This window comes from Diceros bicornis, chromosome 1 (assembly GCF_020826845.1).
Source record: "Diceros bicornis minor isolate mBicDic1 chromosome 1, mDicBic1.mat.cur, whole genome shotgun sequence".
Taxonomy (NCBI): Eukaryota; Metazoa; Chordata; class Mammalia; order Perissodactyla; family Rhinocerotidae; genus Diceros; species Diceros bicornis.
The window spans coordinates 66,659,254-66,677,894 of record NC_080740.1 but is presented as its reverse complement, the minus strand read 5'-3'; the positions used below and the strand labels follow the sequence as shown (position 1 = coordinate 66,677,894).

General features: G+C 41.0%; 1 protein-coding gene across 7 annotated transcripts in view; it reads left to right on the top strand.

The window, feature by feature from the left end:
* Positions 1 to 467: 467 nt before the first annotated feature.
* The window catches only part of CSNK1A1 (casein kinase 1 alpha 1), a 50,732-nt gene continuing 32,558 nt past the window's right edge, over positions 468 to 18,641 (top strand). For 2 of the 7 annotated variants that reach the window (XR_009220478.1, XM_058543706.1), the window contains exons 1-2: positions 468 to 1,097; positions 1,717 to 1,823. Coding sequence is in view for 5 of the 7 variants with exons in the window: in XM_058543706.1 (XP_058399689.1) it covers positions 975 to 1,097; positions 1,717 to 1,823 (230 nt within the window). In the remaining 2 variants the exon portion in view is untranslated. The remainder of the gene's footprint in view (positions 1,098 to 1,716; positions 1,824 to 18,641) is intronic. The other 5 variants (XM_058543717.1, XM_058543727.1, XM_058543736.1 and 2 more) reach the window with 4 other exon arrangements.

Sequence of the window (18,641 nt, the reverse complement as noted above, 5' to 3'; positions counted from 1 at the left end):
AACCCAACCCGCCCAGGGCTGCTTTTCTCTTCCTCTCCACCAGAGGCGACAGCCTCCTTCAAAACAGAAACTCGGCTGGAATAGGCCGGTCCGGGGGAGTGGCCCTAGGAAAGATCAAGGTTAAAAACAGCCTCAAACAAAGAGCAAAGGTCAACAGTCAACTCCCAAAGAGACCTGAAGCTTCCATCTTCCACGAAAAAGGAAGGTGATTCCTCCCTAACATGCTCTCGAGGCCTGGGGCCCCGCGGCCTGCCAGACACCGGGCGGCTCCGAGGTGACTAACCAACAGGTAACAAGATTGGACCAGCCAACGACCGGAAGTAGAAGTGAGCCCCGGGGCGGGGGTGAGGAGAAGCCATGACACGCCTGCGCAGTCAGCAGGGTTGCAGTACGCATGAGCAGTTGGGCGGGACGACGTGACGCTCGGAGCGTGTGCCGCGACTCTCACGGATCCGGTTCCGCCCTCCCTCTCGCGGCCGTCCCTCCGGGGCGAGCGCCCGAGATCCCTTTCCCAGAGTGCTCTGCGCCGTGAAGAAGCGGCTCCCGGGGACTGGGGGCATTTTGTGTTGGCTGGAGCCGGAGTAACAAGATGGCGTCGTCGGCGGAGTGACAGTGGTCCCCCCGGGCGGGAGCCGGTGGCAGTGGGATCGTCGCCCTAACACACCGCGCTCCTCTTCCAGCCCGCGACGGCGCCGCGGAAGCGAGGCAGCGTCGGCCGGCCAGAAACAAGTGGCGCGGCCTGGTAACCGCGAGAACCTCCTCAGAAACTGCGGCCTGGCCAAAGAAACCTGACTGAGGGCGGTGATCGGGCTCCCCTTGGCCGACTCTGGGCCCTGTAAAGCCGAGAGAGCCGACGTTTTCCGTTTCCTGCCGCCCTCCTCCGCAGCCTTGCTCGGTGGACGAGCCCCAGAGGCCTCCGTCCTCCCCTCAGAGGTGTCGGGGCTTGGCCCCAGCCTCCATCTTCGTCTTTCAGGATGGCGAGCAGCACCGGCTCCAAGGCCGAATTCATTGTTGGAGGGAAATATAAACTGGTCCGGAAGATCGGGTCCGGCTCCTTCGGGGACATTTATCTGGCGATCAACATCACCAACGGCGAGGTAATCACCTGGGGTGGGGTTCACGACAGCGCTGCGCCCCTCCTCACCCCCTTCCCAACCCCCAAACCGCTGGGGCCTTTTCCCCCCGCACGCACGCACTGGGGAGTCCATTGGGAGCCAGGTTTCCTGGCTTTGGAACCTCCCCCGCTCTCTTTCCCTAAAAGGGAAAGAACCCGATGGAAGGGTTGGGTGAGCTAGGAAGTTTCCCAGCTTGTTAAAAATGTACCTTAGTCGAACTTTTTTACATCTCCGTTTAAGGTGAGAACGGCAAAATCTGTGATTCCCATGCCGTTCTCTCTCTCTATTTAATCCTGCTGGGGTTCTCTTTCCAATTAGGACAATTTCCGATCTCTTGGTTCCTTCATAACCTCTCATTACGTTTTCTGGGGGAATCGTTTTCCTGCACTTTAGAGGACGAGCGGATTTCGTCACTACCCCCTGAAGAGGCCTTTGAGGCTAGTTGCCTCGTTTTATAATTACAAAGAGAGCTTCTCTTCCCAGCCTCTCACTTCCACCTTCTGGTCGCGAGTCGGAGCTTTGCTAATGTCTCCCCTCCTTTTCCCAAGTGACATTGAATCCATAGGGATGTTGATGCCATCACCCTCTCTTTCCCCTGCAGGAAGTGGCAGTGAAGCTAGAATCTCAGAAGGCCAGGCATCCCCAGTTGCTGTACGAGAGCAAACTCTATAAGATTCTTCAAGGTGGGGTTGGCATCCCGCACATACGGTAAGAACCCATGAGCACAGGCGATTCTCCGAGGGAAAGTACGGAATGGGGGAAGTGGGCAGAGGCAGGTAATAGGCCCAGCTGAATCCGGGTCTTGGTATTGGTGTTACCTGCGTTTCCTATAGCCGGTTGGTTTCCGTGATCTGTAAGTCACCAAAATCACTGAGTAAATTTTAGTTTGCCACCTTAAGTGTAGAATTTCAGTGTGTTAACACTGTGCTCCACTTGGCTTCCGACATTCTTCCCGAGGCTTTCATTTGCAGTTAAGTGTGCGGGTCTTCTCTGATCCCCAGCGGAAGGGTTGCTGCTGCTTTCTTTACGTCGGCACCTCTGATGTTTTTAGGTCTGTCCAGTGAAATGGATTTGAAGGTGCCGAAGTGACCGGGCTCGGCCAGTTCGGGTTGCTATTGGAGCTGGCTTGGGAAATGGCTGCTCTTTTGTTGTGTTTTTGTTCCAACATGTCTTCCTCCTCCGCTTAGAAAATGGCGGAACGACGTGACTCAACCGCATATTCCTGCCCTTTCCTCTGCCTGGGTTCACAAGTTATGCTTCCTTGATTCCTCCTTTAGCAGTCCTGAGTGGATTAACCTTTGAAAAGCCAAGAATAAAGCTGCAGGCGGCGGTGGGGTTCAAGAAGGGAGATGGCATTATGACAGACTGTTTGTGATCTCCGAAGCGGATGCGACGTGAAATTGTTAAATTATACTATGTAAAATCCTTCATAGTCCTTTTAAGGGTGTTAATTACTCTTTCACGAATGGTGATGTTTGCTGCATTTAAGTCTGCGTACTAAATTTTTAAGGATAATGACAGAGGCACTTAGCCCTGTGTTGAAATTTACTCCAATCAGTTGTATTCCGAGAAAGCTTAATCAGGTAACCACAGTTTGATAAGTAACTTTAACCTGTTGAGTTGCTTGGTCAGTAACTCATCACATCAGGGAAATTGTGGCCTTTTCTTCAGGTAGGATATTATTGAAGGCAAATAGTAAGAATGATCAGGGTAAAAGATGACCTGAAAAAGACATTGGATTCTTTTAAGTGGTTGACTTGAAAGGGTTTTAGAGTATTTTGACTTGTAGATTAAAGAGCCTCTTCCTAGACTAGAGACTAAAATAGAGTTTAAAACCCAGCCATTTGCCAAAAATTACTCAATTGCAAAAAGATCCAGAAATAGTTGAGAATTAAGTGGAATGGTATTGGCTGTAGCCTCTTTTTCTATTATAGTTTCTATTTTCACGTCTTGATTTAAGGATTGCATTACATACATTAATTCTGATGTGGAAACAAACCAAGTAACATTATCCTTTAAAAAATCTCCAATGCTGATAGACATTTTTAATGGATAAATTGAATGATAAAATGTTCTGTTGGTTGGAAATGATAAAGTAAATTATTTGAAAGAAAATTCCAAGTTTATCTTATGAGCTAAAGATTAGTGTGAAATCTGAGGTGATCCAGATTTGAGATTTTAAATGATCCCATCCCTAAAAAAAAACCCTGATGTGTGGGAAAATGTTATTGTGGAAGAATGAAAATCTTGATTAAAATATCTAGTTTTTTCCTATTCAAAATAAAAAATATCAGTTGGACTAGCCTAAAAATTTAAAACTCCTTCCCTTTTGCGTTTAATCCTGTCTCTCCACCCCAGGCCCCCACTGATTTGCTTTCCATCACTGTAGTTTTTCCTAGAATTTTATGTAAATACAGTCATACAGTATGAGGTCATTTGTGTCTGGCTTCTCTCACTTAGCATAATGCTTTTGAGATTCATCTATGTTGGGAGGTTTTACAAATTTCACAAATCAGGTTGAATTTAATGTATTTGAAACCGTTTTCAAAAAAGGTTAGGCATCTGGCATTTTCAGTGGTAAACTCAAATATATGTTCTTTTATCTCGTTGCTTTTATCAGTGTACAGCACTGATACAGACCAACAAGGGCAATAGTTAATATACTGAGTAAGCACATGAATAAATGAAATTAACCTGTGAGCAAAATAATAGGCATCTATTATAAGATGTTGAATGCAGAGAGAGTTGTGGTAGTGATACACACTCTGTGGGTAGAGCTAAAGTGAGATTTACCTGGCTTTCAAGTTAAGGCTTCCTGGGAGAGGAGATGGAATTTCAGGATCTGACTCTAAGGAAGAAAGCTTGGTGAACTGGTGGGGGAGGGTATCCAAGAATAGAGTGGCTTCTGGGAGTAGTCTTTAAGGCAAAATGTAGTAATTGGATGAGAGTGGGGAAAGAGTAAATTTGTTTTAGGAGTGGTAGAGTCTGGTAGTTAGAAACAAAAGTAGTTCATTGAAGTTCGTTGGTTTTAAGGTAAAGTGTGAGAGAACGGTTTTTCCACTGAAGCAGAAAGGATAAGAAAGATTTATATAAGCATTCTTTATTTGGGTGGCAATATCTTCCCATCCCCTCAGATTGTTCCCCATATTTCCACATCACCTATATATAGAGTATACATTCAATAAATATTTACTTGGTAAATATTGAATTAAATTGACTGTTTAGTTAGGTTAAATAAGGCAGTCTTTGTGTTATCCATTGTTTTAGAAGTGTTGGCACTAATTTTAAAAATTTAGATTTTGTCGCATTTACGCTTCACTTGTCTCTCTCCCTCCTCCCCCCACGCAACCCCATTTTCTTAAAGTTACTTTGGGATATCCTAAAACAAGGTCTGAAGATTACCTGGCCTACTTAGCAGACCTTCCTAATCAGGTCCTTGCTATGTAAATATGTAAGGACCTTACTAAGGGATCTTTTGTTGCGCAGAAGGATAGCATCCGCTGTAAAGACCAAGAATGAGAGGATGACATTCAGTCTCTTGATGTTTTTAAGAGACTAAAATCCTTGGACCTTGTGAATTGACCTCTGGGAGTTCATTTAAAATTACTGTATTTCTGTTACCACCTTCCCTTTCTTTGTGCCACTTGGAATTAACGTGTTCTCTAAAGAAGCAATTATGATATAATGAAGCTCTAGATCAGCCGTGTGGCACCTAACGAGTGGTCTGGGGTCAGTCCTTTAACCTCTTTGGGCCTATCAGTTTTCTCATCTATGAAATAAAAAGGATTTTACCAAGTTAGTAATTTTCTAATTTTGTTGGAGTAGGGAAGGAGAGTGCTGGACAGAAAGGTTTAGGGTTTCCTACTCTTCTGGAAAAACAGTTCTGCCTACTGAGCTTTTGGGTAGGGTTTTGTTTGAACAAGGTTCCCTACTTTTGTCACTGGCCTAGTTATCTCAGAACTTTCAGCTCTGAAATTTTAAGACTTGTTTTCAGATGATAGTAGCTAGAAAGCGTTTCATCACAGTTTGATGTTATGTAGATCTTAACCTTTGAATGTTACTGTAGTAATGAGGCATTATTCAAGACTCTTAAAAATGCTGTCTGCATCAGGTAAACCATAGGTTACCATTTAGAAGGAATTAAATTAATGGAATATACTTTTATAGGGAAATAATAAAGAGGATGGGAGGAGTATGGGAGAATTGTTGCCTTGTTTTTTTAACCACTTTTTTTTTTGCCCTCTGAATATTGGGTATTCTAGAAGATATTTATAAAGTACTAGTTAATCCTTACTCTTCAGTGTTCAAAGCAGCTTAAATTTTAATCTTAGCTTTTTGGCACGGAGGATATATCCTGTAAATAAGTTCAGATGCTGTTATCAGAGAACAAAGATGACATCTGCAGTGGGTCTGTCTTTATTAGAGAGATACACATCACTGGATGCATGAGAAATGTGATTTTAACTCAGAGTAACTGAGTCTATAAAGCACTAAAGGTGCTTTATATTGACTTATAATGGATTTCTTATTATAGAATAATGTAATGATGCTTAGGTAGGATTTTTGAGCTGGATGAAACCTGAGAGATACCTGCCCAAACATCTCATAATACAGATTAGACTGTTGAATCTCAGAGGAGTTACTAGAGTCTCCTAACTCCCAATTTTCCTGTGAGCATTGTTCACCTTTATGTCAAGGTCAAATCATGCCTGCTCACGTACCCCACACCTTTTCATTTGATGCTGCAGAGCAGTACTTTGCCTCCTTCACTTTAGGACATTTGGCCTCCTACAGAGAAACTGAAAAGTCCTTCTATAAATGTAAGTAACCTATTTGTATTATTATTTAACTAGATGCTTATAATCCTTATTCTCCCTTTTGAATCCATGGGTTGCAGGATGAGAACTTTTGTTGGACATTATTAATTAGTATCTTAAATTGGACTTCGGCTTTAGTCGTTTTTAGAACTAGATCATTTTGTTTCAAAGTATATTTAATCTGTACCTAAAGTATCATTTAGTAAGGTTTTCTTATGATCTGTCAATGTTTAGTGAGTAACTTTAATGTCAAGAAGTCTATAAAGAGAGAAAACTAGAGTTTGAAACAAATGTTATAAACTTAATCTTTTCATTTAATCTTTCTGTTACAGTCTTAAAATCAGTCCTTGAGTTTAACAGAAGTTTTTCTGAGGTTAAATGGGTACCTTAATAGCTTTCGTAATATAAATGAATACCTAGTTTAAATGATGCTTTATGTTACTGTTTTTGTTTCCAATACAGTCTCAGGTGGCTCTGGCAATATTGAATGACCAGTAATCACATAACATGTACTAATACTTGTCTTAAGGAGATTTTAAAAAAATGAGTTTTGATTTACATACAGTGAAATTCACAGATCTTAATGTGCCATTGAATCAGTTTTGACAAATAAATACACTGGTGTAACCCACAACTCCTGTTGAGATAAAGAATATTTGATTTTTTGTGTGTGTGTGTGAGGAAGGTCAGCCCTGAGCTAACATCCGATGCCAGTCCTCCTCTTTTTTTGCTGAAGAAGATTGGCCCTGGGCTAACACCCGTGCACATCTTCCTTTACTTTATATGGGACACCGCCACAGCATGGCTAGACAAGTGGTGTCGGTGTGTGCCCCAGATCTGAACCTGCAAACCCCAGGGCCGCTGAACAGAGCGCGTAGTTAACTGCTGCGCCACTGGGCCGGCCCCTTGCTTTTTTTTTAATAACTACTAATCCTTGGTAAGATAGATTCTGTGACAACATAGGTTTTATTTATTATTTATGTGGTCTTTTGTATCTGAGTTACGTATTTTTTCTGGACTTTATGTTGATTTGTCCATATGCAAGGCTACAGATTAGCAATGTGTTTATCACCATGAAGTACACTTAATAGACTTACCTCATAAAATAATCAGGTGGGGGTTGTGACTACTCGCTGGTAATTGAGGTCTTTACCTTATTCTCTTCCTTTGAAGAACTAGAATACTGTAAGTCATCAGTGGGGTGTGTTATTTTAATAGGGACTTTGGAAGTGCTGTACAAAAAGGTTTAATTGGAGAGTACATTCTGACCCTCAATATAGAGACAAATGGAAAGAGTGTTATGTTGAGAGTTGAGACTTAGGGTTCTGTGATGTCATTTAGATTTGAACCTAGAATGAATTCTGTAATTTGTAATGTCAGCTTTCATTTATAAAAAGGATTTTTGTAAGACTGACTAGGTCTTAAGAGTTTTTTTAACGCATTATATGAATTATTGGGATCAGTAGGCTAAATGATGCCTCTTTTATTCTCTGATGCAATAATGATTTGTTCCAACTTTAATGTGTAGTTGCCTTTTTTTTTAAAGATTTTATTTATTTTTTATTTTTTCCCTCCAAAGCCCCAGTAGATTGTTGTATGTCATAGCTGCACATCCTTCTAGTTGCTGTATGTGGGACGCGGCCTCAGCATGGCCAGAGAAGCGGTGCGTCCGTGCACGCCCGGGATCCGAACCCAGGCCGCCAGCAGCGGAGCGCGTGCACTTAACCGCTAAGCCACGGGGCCGGCCCTGTAGTTGCCTTTTATTCATAACATTGATATGTACTATTGAAATAAGTGGGTGGTTGGTTGAATTCAGTGTGGCTAAACATTCTTTTTTCCATCTATGTGCAAGAAAAAAAATAAGAGCAGACTTATCCAGGTATTGCGCATGGTCTCATTTAATTATTACAACAATCCTGTATTGGGGTTTCTTATAAAGTGTGTGAGTCAGAGTGATTAATTTGCTTAAAGTCACACAGCTAATGTGTTATTTGAATAGATGTTATTGCATCTTTTAACCAATGGTTCCCAAACTTTGCTGCACGTTGGAATCGTGTGGAAAACTAAAAAATATTGACACGGCTCCTAACCTCAGGTATTTTGATTTAATTGGTTTGGGGTATGACTTAGGCATCGCTAGTTATAAAAGCTCCTCAGGTGATTCTGATGTGCCACAAAGGTCAGGAACCACTGTATTGTACCATATTTCAGAGGTTAATAATAGTGTTCCCTGCCCACACCCACCAACCCCCATCTTTTCCTAGAACTACAACTTGATAAGGCTGGGTTCTTATTCACCATCTCCTATGATTTAGGAGGTTAATTTGGGAAATCTTATACCAAGAAATGTAGTACTGGAAAGTGCCCTGTAATCCCATACAATCAAATGCTTTGATTTCTGAAAAGTATCTAAAACCAATATGTAAAATCATTTTCCTATTCACATGTCTCATGCATTCCTACAGGAAAGCATTCTAGAAACTCCATTCTAGAAACTCCTTGAGGGAAAGAACCAGGTCTTGGCTGATGGAAATATCTTTTATGTTTCTTAGCATAGTGCTGGGTAAAAAGAAGGCACCAATGATTCATAATAAGGAAATCTGCTTTTATTTTATCTATGTTCATTTACTTTTTTAATGGAACCGTATAGAAAGTTGTGGCTCCTACACATTTATAGAATTGCATGCATGCATAGTTCCTCAGTTCCTAATGGGAATATTCGTCATCTCTGTAGTGCTTAGTATTTCTTAACTATTCAGCTGAACTCACCAGCTGGCAGCCACTTTACAAATGGAAATGTGGCTGTACTAGTTCATTTAGCTTTTAAATGCTGGTGTAAAGATACTACCATGTCATTAAATGCTAATGTCCATTAATTTCACAGTAAAGGCTTGCTATTGTGGATGTTCCTCAGCTTAAGTATCTATTAGCATCTCTTAGTGGTGTTGCCTTTTGAATGTCTTGGTTCTAGTTCAGCAGCATCAGGAAGTTGCAACTTTTGTACTGGAGGATTTTTTTTTTTTACGAGAACAGATGGTGACAGTGGCTAAGCATACATAGTATACATCATCCGTATGTTTCATTTGTGCCGTCATTAAGCATGCAGTGGAGAAGTTTGCAAATTAACCTTCTGAAATTGAGGTTGTTGTGTATTTCAGCTTATCTGGAAGCTGCTCTAAGTACTTATCTGTTTCATTTCCCTAGACTGCCAGACAGGTCTGTCCCTAAAGTGGCTTTATTGAAAGGGGAGTGTGAGATCTGGTTTAGAGCTGCTTTGTTTGTTGGAAAGTAGTAGCATGAAATTTTTGTAAGCTTTGTTTTAAGTTCCAGATTCTCCAACTCTTTTAGTTATATTAGAAGTGTCTAATACATTGTCCTTGGTAACAGTTGAGATAATGAAATTCTTCTAATCAGACTGGAGTTTATACCTGTACATAAACACCATTCTTTCCCTTTTCCATTCCTTTACTATGCTATTCACTATATATTCGGGTTACGTTGTTTTGTTTTTGGCTGTTCTAGCTTGATTGAAATTATTCTTACCACCAGGATCCACTTACTGAAATACTAGTGTTCTCTTTTTTGAACCTCCATAATATTAATACTTTGGATCCCTCTTAAAGGAGGGAGCACTGTTAGCTTCTGCTCTTCACATGAAAGCTCTGATGTTCGAGTGTCTTGGTCAACTTAATGTACTTTACAACACCTTGTACAGTACCTTCTAGAGAATAAGCAAGCGTTTCTTTCATTCAGTCAACAAATATGTATAGGAGTGCCCACTACGTGTTAGGTACAGTTTAAGATACTGGGCACATTTCATTTTTTTTTAAAAGATTTTATTTATTTATTTTTCCCCCAAAGCCCCAGCAGATAGTTGTCTGTCATAGCTGCACATCCTTCTAGTTGCCGTATGTGGGACGCGGCCTCAGCATGGCCAGAGGAGCGGTGCGTCGATGCGCACCCGGGATCTGAACCCGGGCCGCTGGCAGCACAGCGCACACACTTAACCGCCAAGCCACGGGGCCGGCCCTGGGCAAATTTCATTGAACAGACAAAAATTTTGTGAGGCTTACATTCTTTTTGAGCATATACCATGTACTTGGCAAATAGTTGTGAATTTGTCTCTTGCTGAAAATTAGGAGGAAAGATGTCTAAATCTCAAACTGTGTGAGGACATGAATGTTTCTTTAACATCAGAGGGATAGTGTACTGAGTATGAGCCCCAAACGGTACCCTGAACCATCCAGAGGTTGCCTTGATTGGTCAGGTCAGCGAGATCCCGTTAAGGCTCCCTGGGGATCCTGCTTAGTCAGCATTTCTCAAACATTTAACCATGCATAGTAATTACCTGCAGAGCTTGTTAAAAATGCAAGTTTTACTCCCTTACCCGAAGATTTCTGTTTGACAAGTTCTGGAGTGGGGCCCAAGAGTCTGTATTTTTTTATTTTTTATTTTTTTTGTGAGGAAGATCAGCTCTGAGCTCACATCCGTACTAATCCTCCTCTCTTTTTTGCTGAGGAAGACTGGCTCTGAGCTAACATCTATTGCCAGTCCTCCTCCTTTCTTTTCCCCAAAGCCCCAGTAGATAGTTGTATGTCATAGTTGCACATCCTTCTAGTTCCTGTATGTGGGACGCGGCCTCAGCATGGCCGGAGAAGCGGAGCGTCGGTGCACGCCCGGGATCTGAACCCAGGCCGCCAGTAGCAGAGTGCGAGCACTTAACCGCTAAGCCACGGGGCCAGCCCAAGTGTCTGTATTTGTAACACGTACCCCCAAATAATTTCTGCTAAAGACCAGAGGACCACACTTCAAGAAGTACTGTGCTGAGGTTTTGACACTCCATTGTATTGAGCTGTTGGAGCATAGTAACTATTTTGCTGAGAGAGCTGTGACTTGTAGGAAATGCTATTGTCTTGGTTGTTGCCATTTCATAATTGTTGGGCAACTGCTTTTTGTAGTAAAGGTAATCTTTATATTTGTGTAATGCTTTTCAATTTACAAATTTTACAGTCTCATTATTACAACACTTCTTGATAGGTAGATAAGCTATATTAAGAATGTTTGACCGGTGAGGGAAAATGGTTTATATGGATTCAGAGAGCAAGAAAATGGCAAAGCCAGGACTAAAACCTGTGTGTCAGCTGCTGGTCCAATATTCTTTGCACTATATTACATATATTGTGAACTTAGCTAGCTTCCCATTCTTAAATACACCTGCTGGTTTACTGGATTACTTTTTTTTTTTTTGTGGCGGGGGGGGGGGGGGGCGGTGAGGAAGATTGGCCCTGAGCCAGTCGGTGCCCATCTTCCTCCATTTTGTGTATGGAATGTTGCCACAGCATGTCTTGATGAGCAGTGCATAGGTCCGTGTCCAGGATCCGAACCTGCGAACCCTGGGCTGCCAAAACAGAGCACATGAACTTCACCACTACGCCATTGGGCCAGCCCCTGGATCTCTTTTTAATTGTGTAGTTACTGAAGGGCATATTTTTATGAGTTATTACATAGTTCTGTATTATTAGGTCAGGTTTGCACAGAATTTAAATTTATGAATAGCTATTCATGTGTTTATTCATTGTTTTTTTTTCTTTCAGGTTGTATCTTTGCTTTCTAGTAGCTTGTGTTGCTGCTTCCATTTTCCCCTTTCCTATATTTTATGTAACATTTCAAGCCCAGACATCGTGTTCTTTCTTCTATTCTACTAAAAAAAATTATGTCAGACTTTAGAGTCGTTCATTGTTTTTTTTTGTTTGTGTGTTCATTTTCTTTGCTAATAGAGAGAATTTGAGTTAATTTTGTCGTTCTGTAACCTTTTCAGGTAGTTTTTTTTTAACTTAGAATACTTTGCTAAGCAAATTAACTACTGCAGAGTGTGGGAAAAAATGTTCCATACATCCAAAATTATTTGTTCTTTTAGGTCTTTATACATAAAACTATCTATAACATAAGTGATCTTATATAATCGTGCACTGCATAACGATGTTTTGGCTAATGATGGACTACATATATGACAGTGGTCCCAGAAGATTATAATGGAGCTGAAAAATTCCTATTGCCTAGTGACATTGTAGCCATCTTGACATTGTAAATGCAACACATTACTTATGTGGTTTTGGTGTTGCTGATGTAAACAAACCTGTCCTGCCAGTTGTGTAAAAGTATAGCACATACAATTATGTACAGTATGTAATACTTGATAATGCTAATAGATGACTGTTACTGATTTATGTATTTGCTATACTATTTATCACTATTTTAGAGTGTACTCTTTCCACTTATTAAAAAAACTTTACTGTAAAACAGTTACGCTATGTTACCACTGGCAGCAGCCTCATACATCTATCTCATGCTTACTGCATCTCTTGATTGCGTGTGTCATTTTCTCTTGTGCTTGTTTTGTTCATTGTGGCCCCTGAGCATATAAAATCCACTGCTAATGTTGCTGGGAAGAGGCCATGTTGAGTAATTGACCTGGAAATCAAATTAAAAGTGATTAAGGACTACGAAGGTGGAAAATCAGTGGGTTATTGCTTGCCAGTCCGGCATGTCCCATTCCATCATAGCTACGATCTTGAAGAACAAGAAGGCAGTGATAGAAGCTGCTTGATTGAAGGCAACAAGACTAACAAAAATTTGAGAAGGGTCTATATCAGACATGGAGAAACTTCTAGTGACCTGGATTGAAGACCGGTCACAGAAGTGTATCCCTCTCAGTGCCATGACCATCACGGCCAAAGCAAAAAGTTTGTTTGCAATGTTGAAAGAAAAGGCTGGACCTGACTACGATGTTGAATTTACTGCCAGGTCTGGGTGGCTTAAATGATTCAAGAATTGTTTTTCATTATATAATGTGAAAGTGAGTGGTGAATCTGTGAGTCCTGATGTGAAGGCAGCTGAAGAATTTTTGGAAACTCTAGATAAGCTGATTGTTGAGGAAAATTACTTGCCAGAGCAAATATTCGATATAGGTGAAACCTTCCTATTCTGGAAACGGATGCCTGAAAAGACTTTCATCTGTAAGGAGGCCAAGTCAATGCCAGGTTTGAAGGCTTTTAAGGACAGGATAACAGTTGCTTGGGGGCAGTATCACAGGCTACAAATTGAAATTCTTTGTGATCTGGCACAGTAAGAACCCCAGGACCTTTAAGCATATCAGTAACCACACACTGCCAGTGTACTACAAGGAGCAGTAGAAAGTCATGGATGAACAGTTCCTTTTCCAAGATGCCGTCCTGAATTGCTGTGTACCAAATGGAGACGTACTGTTGGGAGAAGAACATACCATACCTGTCAAGATTTTGCTTATTGTTGATAATGTTCCAGGTGATTTCTTTTGGTGATTTTCATCACAGTGTCAAAGAGGTGTTTCTCCCTCCAAACACTATCTCTTTGATTTGATGAACTAGTTACAGGCTGTTGCAACTGAGGGAGACACTGATGCAGTTCTGGAAGCATTACATCTATGACTGTATCAAGAACCTTGCCTGGAGGGCTGGCCCGGTGGTGCAGCGGTTAAGTGCGTGCACTCCTCTTTGGCGGCCAAGGGTTTGCAGGTTTGGATCCCGGGCATACACCGATGCACGGCTTGTCAAGCTGTGCTGTGGTAGCAGCCCATATGAAGTAGGGGAAGATGGGCACAGATGTTAGCCCAGGGCCAATCTTCCTCGGAAAAAAGAGGAGGATTGGCATCGGATGTTAGCTCAGGGCTAATCTTGCTCACAAAAAAAAAAAAACATAAGAACCTTGCTTGGACTTGGGGTGATGTCACCAAGGAGTGTATGAATGGTGTCTGGAAGAAGAGTCTCAAGAGGTTCGTCCATGACTTCAAAGGATTTGCCAAGGATGGAGAGGTTGCAAAAATCAACAAGGCTGTGATTGAGATGGCAAACAACTTAAAACTGGATGTGGGTGAGGATGACGGGGAAGAGCCCCCGAAGGTGGTTCCTGAAGAATTGACAGTGAGGAGTTGTTGGATCTGGAACAGGAATGCATAGCTGAAGAAGAGGCAAGAGAAAAGGAAACTGCAGAAGAAAAAGAAGAACCCAGAAGAAAATTCACTGAAGGGTTTAGCAGAAGTTTTTGCAGATCTCAACAAGCTTAAAAAGAAAACATGGACCCCAACACCTAAAGGTTTTCATAATTAGAGAGGAATGTTCATGGTGTATTATCTGCTTATAAACAAATCTATGATGAAAAAAGAAACAAACCAAGCTAACCACCATGGACATATTTCTGAAAAGAGTGACACCTCCTCAAGATGAACCTCTGGCAGGTCCTTCAGGTGTTCCAGAAGAAGGCATTATTATCATAGGAGATGACAGCTCCAAGCATGTTATTGCTTGGAGACCATCCAGTGGTATGAGATGTGGAAGTGGAAGACAATGATGTTGATGATCCTGACGCTGTGTAGGCCTAGTCTAATGTGTGTGTGTTCGTGTCTTAGTTTTTAATAAAAAGTTAAAAAAAAAAAACCAATTTCAAAAACAGAAAAAAGCTTATGGAATAAGGGTATCAAGAAAGAAAATATCTTTGTACAGCTGTACAGTGTATTTGTGTTTTAAGCTGTTATTGTAGGAGAGTCAAAAAGTTAAAAAAAATAAGTTTATAAAGTAAAAAAGTTACAATAAGCTGAAGTTAATTTATTATTGAAGAAAAAATATTTTTTAATAAATTTAGTGTAGCCTAAGTGTGTAGTGTTATTAGTTTATGGTAGTGTACAATGATGTCCTAGGCCTTCACATTCACTCACCACTCACTCACTGACTCACCCAGAGCAACTTTCAGTCCTGCAAATTCTGTTCATGGTAAGTACCGTATACAGGTATACCATTTTTTATCTTTTATATGTATTTTTCATGGTACTTTTTCTGTGTTTAGATACACAAAAACTTACCATTGTGTTATAGTTACATACAGTATTCGGTACAGTCATGTGCTGCGCAGGTTTGTAGCCTAGGAGCAAGCAGTAGACTATTCTAGGTGTGTAGTAGGCTATACCATCTAGGTTTGTGTAAGTACACTCTATGAAGTTCGCACAATGACAAAATCGCCTAGTGACACATTTTTCAGAATCTATTCCTGTCGTTAAGTGATGCATGCCTATAGTGCAAAAATTACCCTAAAGGAAACCATTTGATCTCTGAATGGTGTAGTAAGGGATATTTTGTAAGAAGTGTGTTTGACTTCCGTTATTTTCTTGTTCTAACGTTTTAATGTATGTGCCATATTTTCTTTTTAAGGAGTGAAGGTAAGCCACTTGAGAATTTGAAATTTAAGTCAGGAAGTCAGAAAAGGGGGCCTAATTTTGACATTTTGGAAGTAGAGTAGGTGGCTGTAGCTTTGGACATGTTGAATTTAAGGTGAGAGGGTATGCCCAGCTTAGCTCTTGTATAGTTGAGTTAGTGGAGTTAGTGGAAAATAACAGAACTAAACCTAGGCCGGGGAATTAGGGCTGAGGTTAGACGTGAGCAAGATCAGCATAGAAGTGATAGTGGAGAAAGTAAATTGAGAAGTGAGGACTAAACCGCTTGGTGGAAATTCATGGTTAGCAAGAGGACAGTTGGGATAATGAGCTGTTGAAGTTAAAGGAAGTCAGTTTTTAGGAGTAAGGTAATGTACATCCAAGAGATAGACAAGAAATGAGACTTTTAAAGAATTGGGGGTTTGGCTGGAATAGAGCCCAGTATACAGTGATGCTTAGTAAAGAATTGTTAACTCAATGATATGGTCTGAGGGCAGTCTGGTGAGGTGAATAAGTAAAATTAAAGGATAAGCAGAGGCTAGATTTCGTAGTTCCTCCTATATATAAAACTTTTGCTTTTATTTGGTAGGTGATGGGGGAGGGACATTGGTTTTCCTAGCAGAGAGATGGCGCAGTGGTTTTCCTAGCAGAGAGATGGCACAATGAAACCATAGAGGAGCAACTGGAACTAGGAATATTTAGGAAGCTGATGTAGTAATCCAGGCATCTTTCAAAGTTTAGCCCAGATGCTGAATTTTCTAGGAAATCTTTCCTCCTCTATATTTTGTATTTATTGTTGCTTTTATTTATTTTATTTATTTATTTTTTGTTTTTTTTTTTGTTTGATGAGATCAGCCCTGTGCTAACATCTGCCAGTCCTCCTCTTTTTTTGCTGAGGAAGACTGGCCCTGGGCTAACATCTGTGCCCATCCTCCTCCACTTTCTATGGGACGCCGCCACAGCATGGCTCGACAAGCGGTGCGTTGGTGCGCACCCGGGATCCGAACTCAGGAACCCCGGGCTGCCGCAGTGGAGCATGCGTGCTTAACCACTTGCACCAGCAGGCTGGCCCCTGTTTGTTTGTTTGTTTCTTAAGAGAAATAAGGTGAGTTTTACTTGAGCCAGAGTGAGGGTTATAACTTGGGAAGGCCTCAGAAAGTGTTCCAGAGAATCATCATTTTCGGTAGTCTTATATCTTTTTAGAACAAAGAAGATACATTAAACACACCCAGGATACATTTTCATCAAAGTTTCAAAGAGACATTTAGTTGCAAATTAGCAGGTCAACATGACTCTGATGTCAGGAAAGGGACTAATCCTGGCATTGCCAGTAGGGTGTTAACCGATAGGGTGTAGGAGGGGAAGTATGCATTCTTATCTTAAGAGAGTACATTCTTTAACGGTTAAAGCAGGTGTACAATGTATGTTTGATAGGCCATAAGTCAGGCTTTAGTTCAAGCCAAATCAGTTTTGAATGCAAGTAGTTACCCCATATACCTCAACATGTGAAAATCTCTTGTCATTTTCCCCTTTTGGTCAATAATCTTTCGAGAGAAAGCATTGATGATCAAAACGTCCCTCGGTACCAGGTGGTTGCTGCCTGCCCTGGGTCCATCGTGTCCCTTGGTACTAGGCTTTTATTTCATTTATTTGCCCAATTAACCACGTTGGGGGAAGTAGTCAGATATAGTGGACAACCATGGAGGTGTATGTTAACAGGGGACGACGTGTTTCATCAATTATGTAGTTTGTCAGTTATTTTTAGATTAAACATTGTACAGGTGCTTTTACATGACTTCCTGTAGTTATGTTGTTTATAATACTGTTGCTTTTAAGTTGCGCTGGTCACATACCTGTTCTTCTACACCTTAAGACGTCTATGGCACTTATCTGCAGTATCAGACACGTAGTAGGTACTTAGTAAGTGTTGAATCCGAGACTGGAGGGGCAGATTTTGTAAAAACTTTTTAGCAGTTTTATTGAGATAATTTACATAAATAAAACCTCACCCATTTAAAGTGTACAATTCATTGGTTTTTAGTCTTTGTATAGAGTTCTGCAGCCATCACAATAATCCTATTTTAGAATATTTTCATCATCCCAAAAAGAAACCTGGAACCTATTAGCAGTCATTCTCCTTATCCCGCCAACCCGCGACAACTGCTAATCTACTTTCTGTCTCTATATATTTGCCTATTAGAAAAGATTCGATGAAGGCTTTATAATTGGTATTGTGAAAACTATAGGTATACTGTCCACTTCCCAGTGGAAAAGTACATTTTAATGCTTGTATCGCCCTAGAGCTTCCAGTTTTCCACATGCTGTCTTCCAGTATCACCACTACCAGTACTAGAGCAGTGACGACAAGGACTGACAAAAAGCAGATCATTTGTGATCTTTGAAATATAATTTTGAGTAGAATGATAACCATTTTACTGGGAACCAAGAGAAAAATGAAAGTAAGATGGCAGGTATAACCTGGGTTTTCAACAAGTGTACTTGGTGCACCAGAAAATAAGGTCGTCTTGTCTCACTATGTACCAACCACGTTGGCTATTTTGTTTCTCATGAATATCAACCTTCAGGCACATGCCTAACCCCCATCCGCCCCTTCACCTAGCCGTCATCTGCTGTGCTTCAAGAATCAACCATACTTGATCAGAGTAGCTTTCCCTAATGCCTCTCTCTAAAAGATACATTGGGTCCCCATCGTTTGTATCCTCTCAGCCCTGGTCTCACTGTCATCACATTTGTTATTTATTTATTTGCCTATACACACTGGGCTGTAAGCTATGAGAGCAGGAATTATTTGGTTTTGTCTTGTTAGCCACCATAAATATTGAACGCATAAATGAGTAGTAGCTTTAGTAATGGATAGTGATAAGTATCAAAGCACTTTTTTTTTTTTTTTTTTGCTGAGGAAGATTAGCCCTGAGCTAAGATCTGTTGCCAGTCCTCCTCTTTTTTTGCTAAGGAAGATTGGCCCTGGGGTGACATCCGGTGCCCATCTTCCTCTACTTTGTATGTGGGATGCCTGCCACAGCATGGCTTGATAAGTGGTGCATATGTCTGTGCCTGGGATCCAAACCTGCGAACTCCGGGCCACCGAAGCAGAGCACACAAACTTAACCACTGCGCCACTGGACTGGCCCCTCAAAGCACATTTTTTTTGTTTTATGTTTTTATGACTTTTCAGGTTAAGGAGCATTTATGCATCTTTAAAGGCAAAGGGCAAGGAACAAGGAGACTGAAAAATATGAAAATGTTACAGCATAATTCATGGGTATAGGGATAATATTGTGAACAAAGGATTAGTAGTAGCAGTTAGGAGAGGGGTTAGGATGAAGAAGGAAAACATCATCTTAGTTGACAGTGTTATTTCTGAGTAAAACATACACATGATGCCCAAGTTTTAGATCTTATTCTGCAGTCTTTTTACCTTAAAAATCTGTTTAGAGCAGTAGTTCT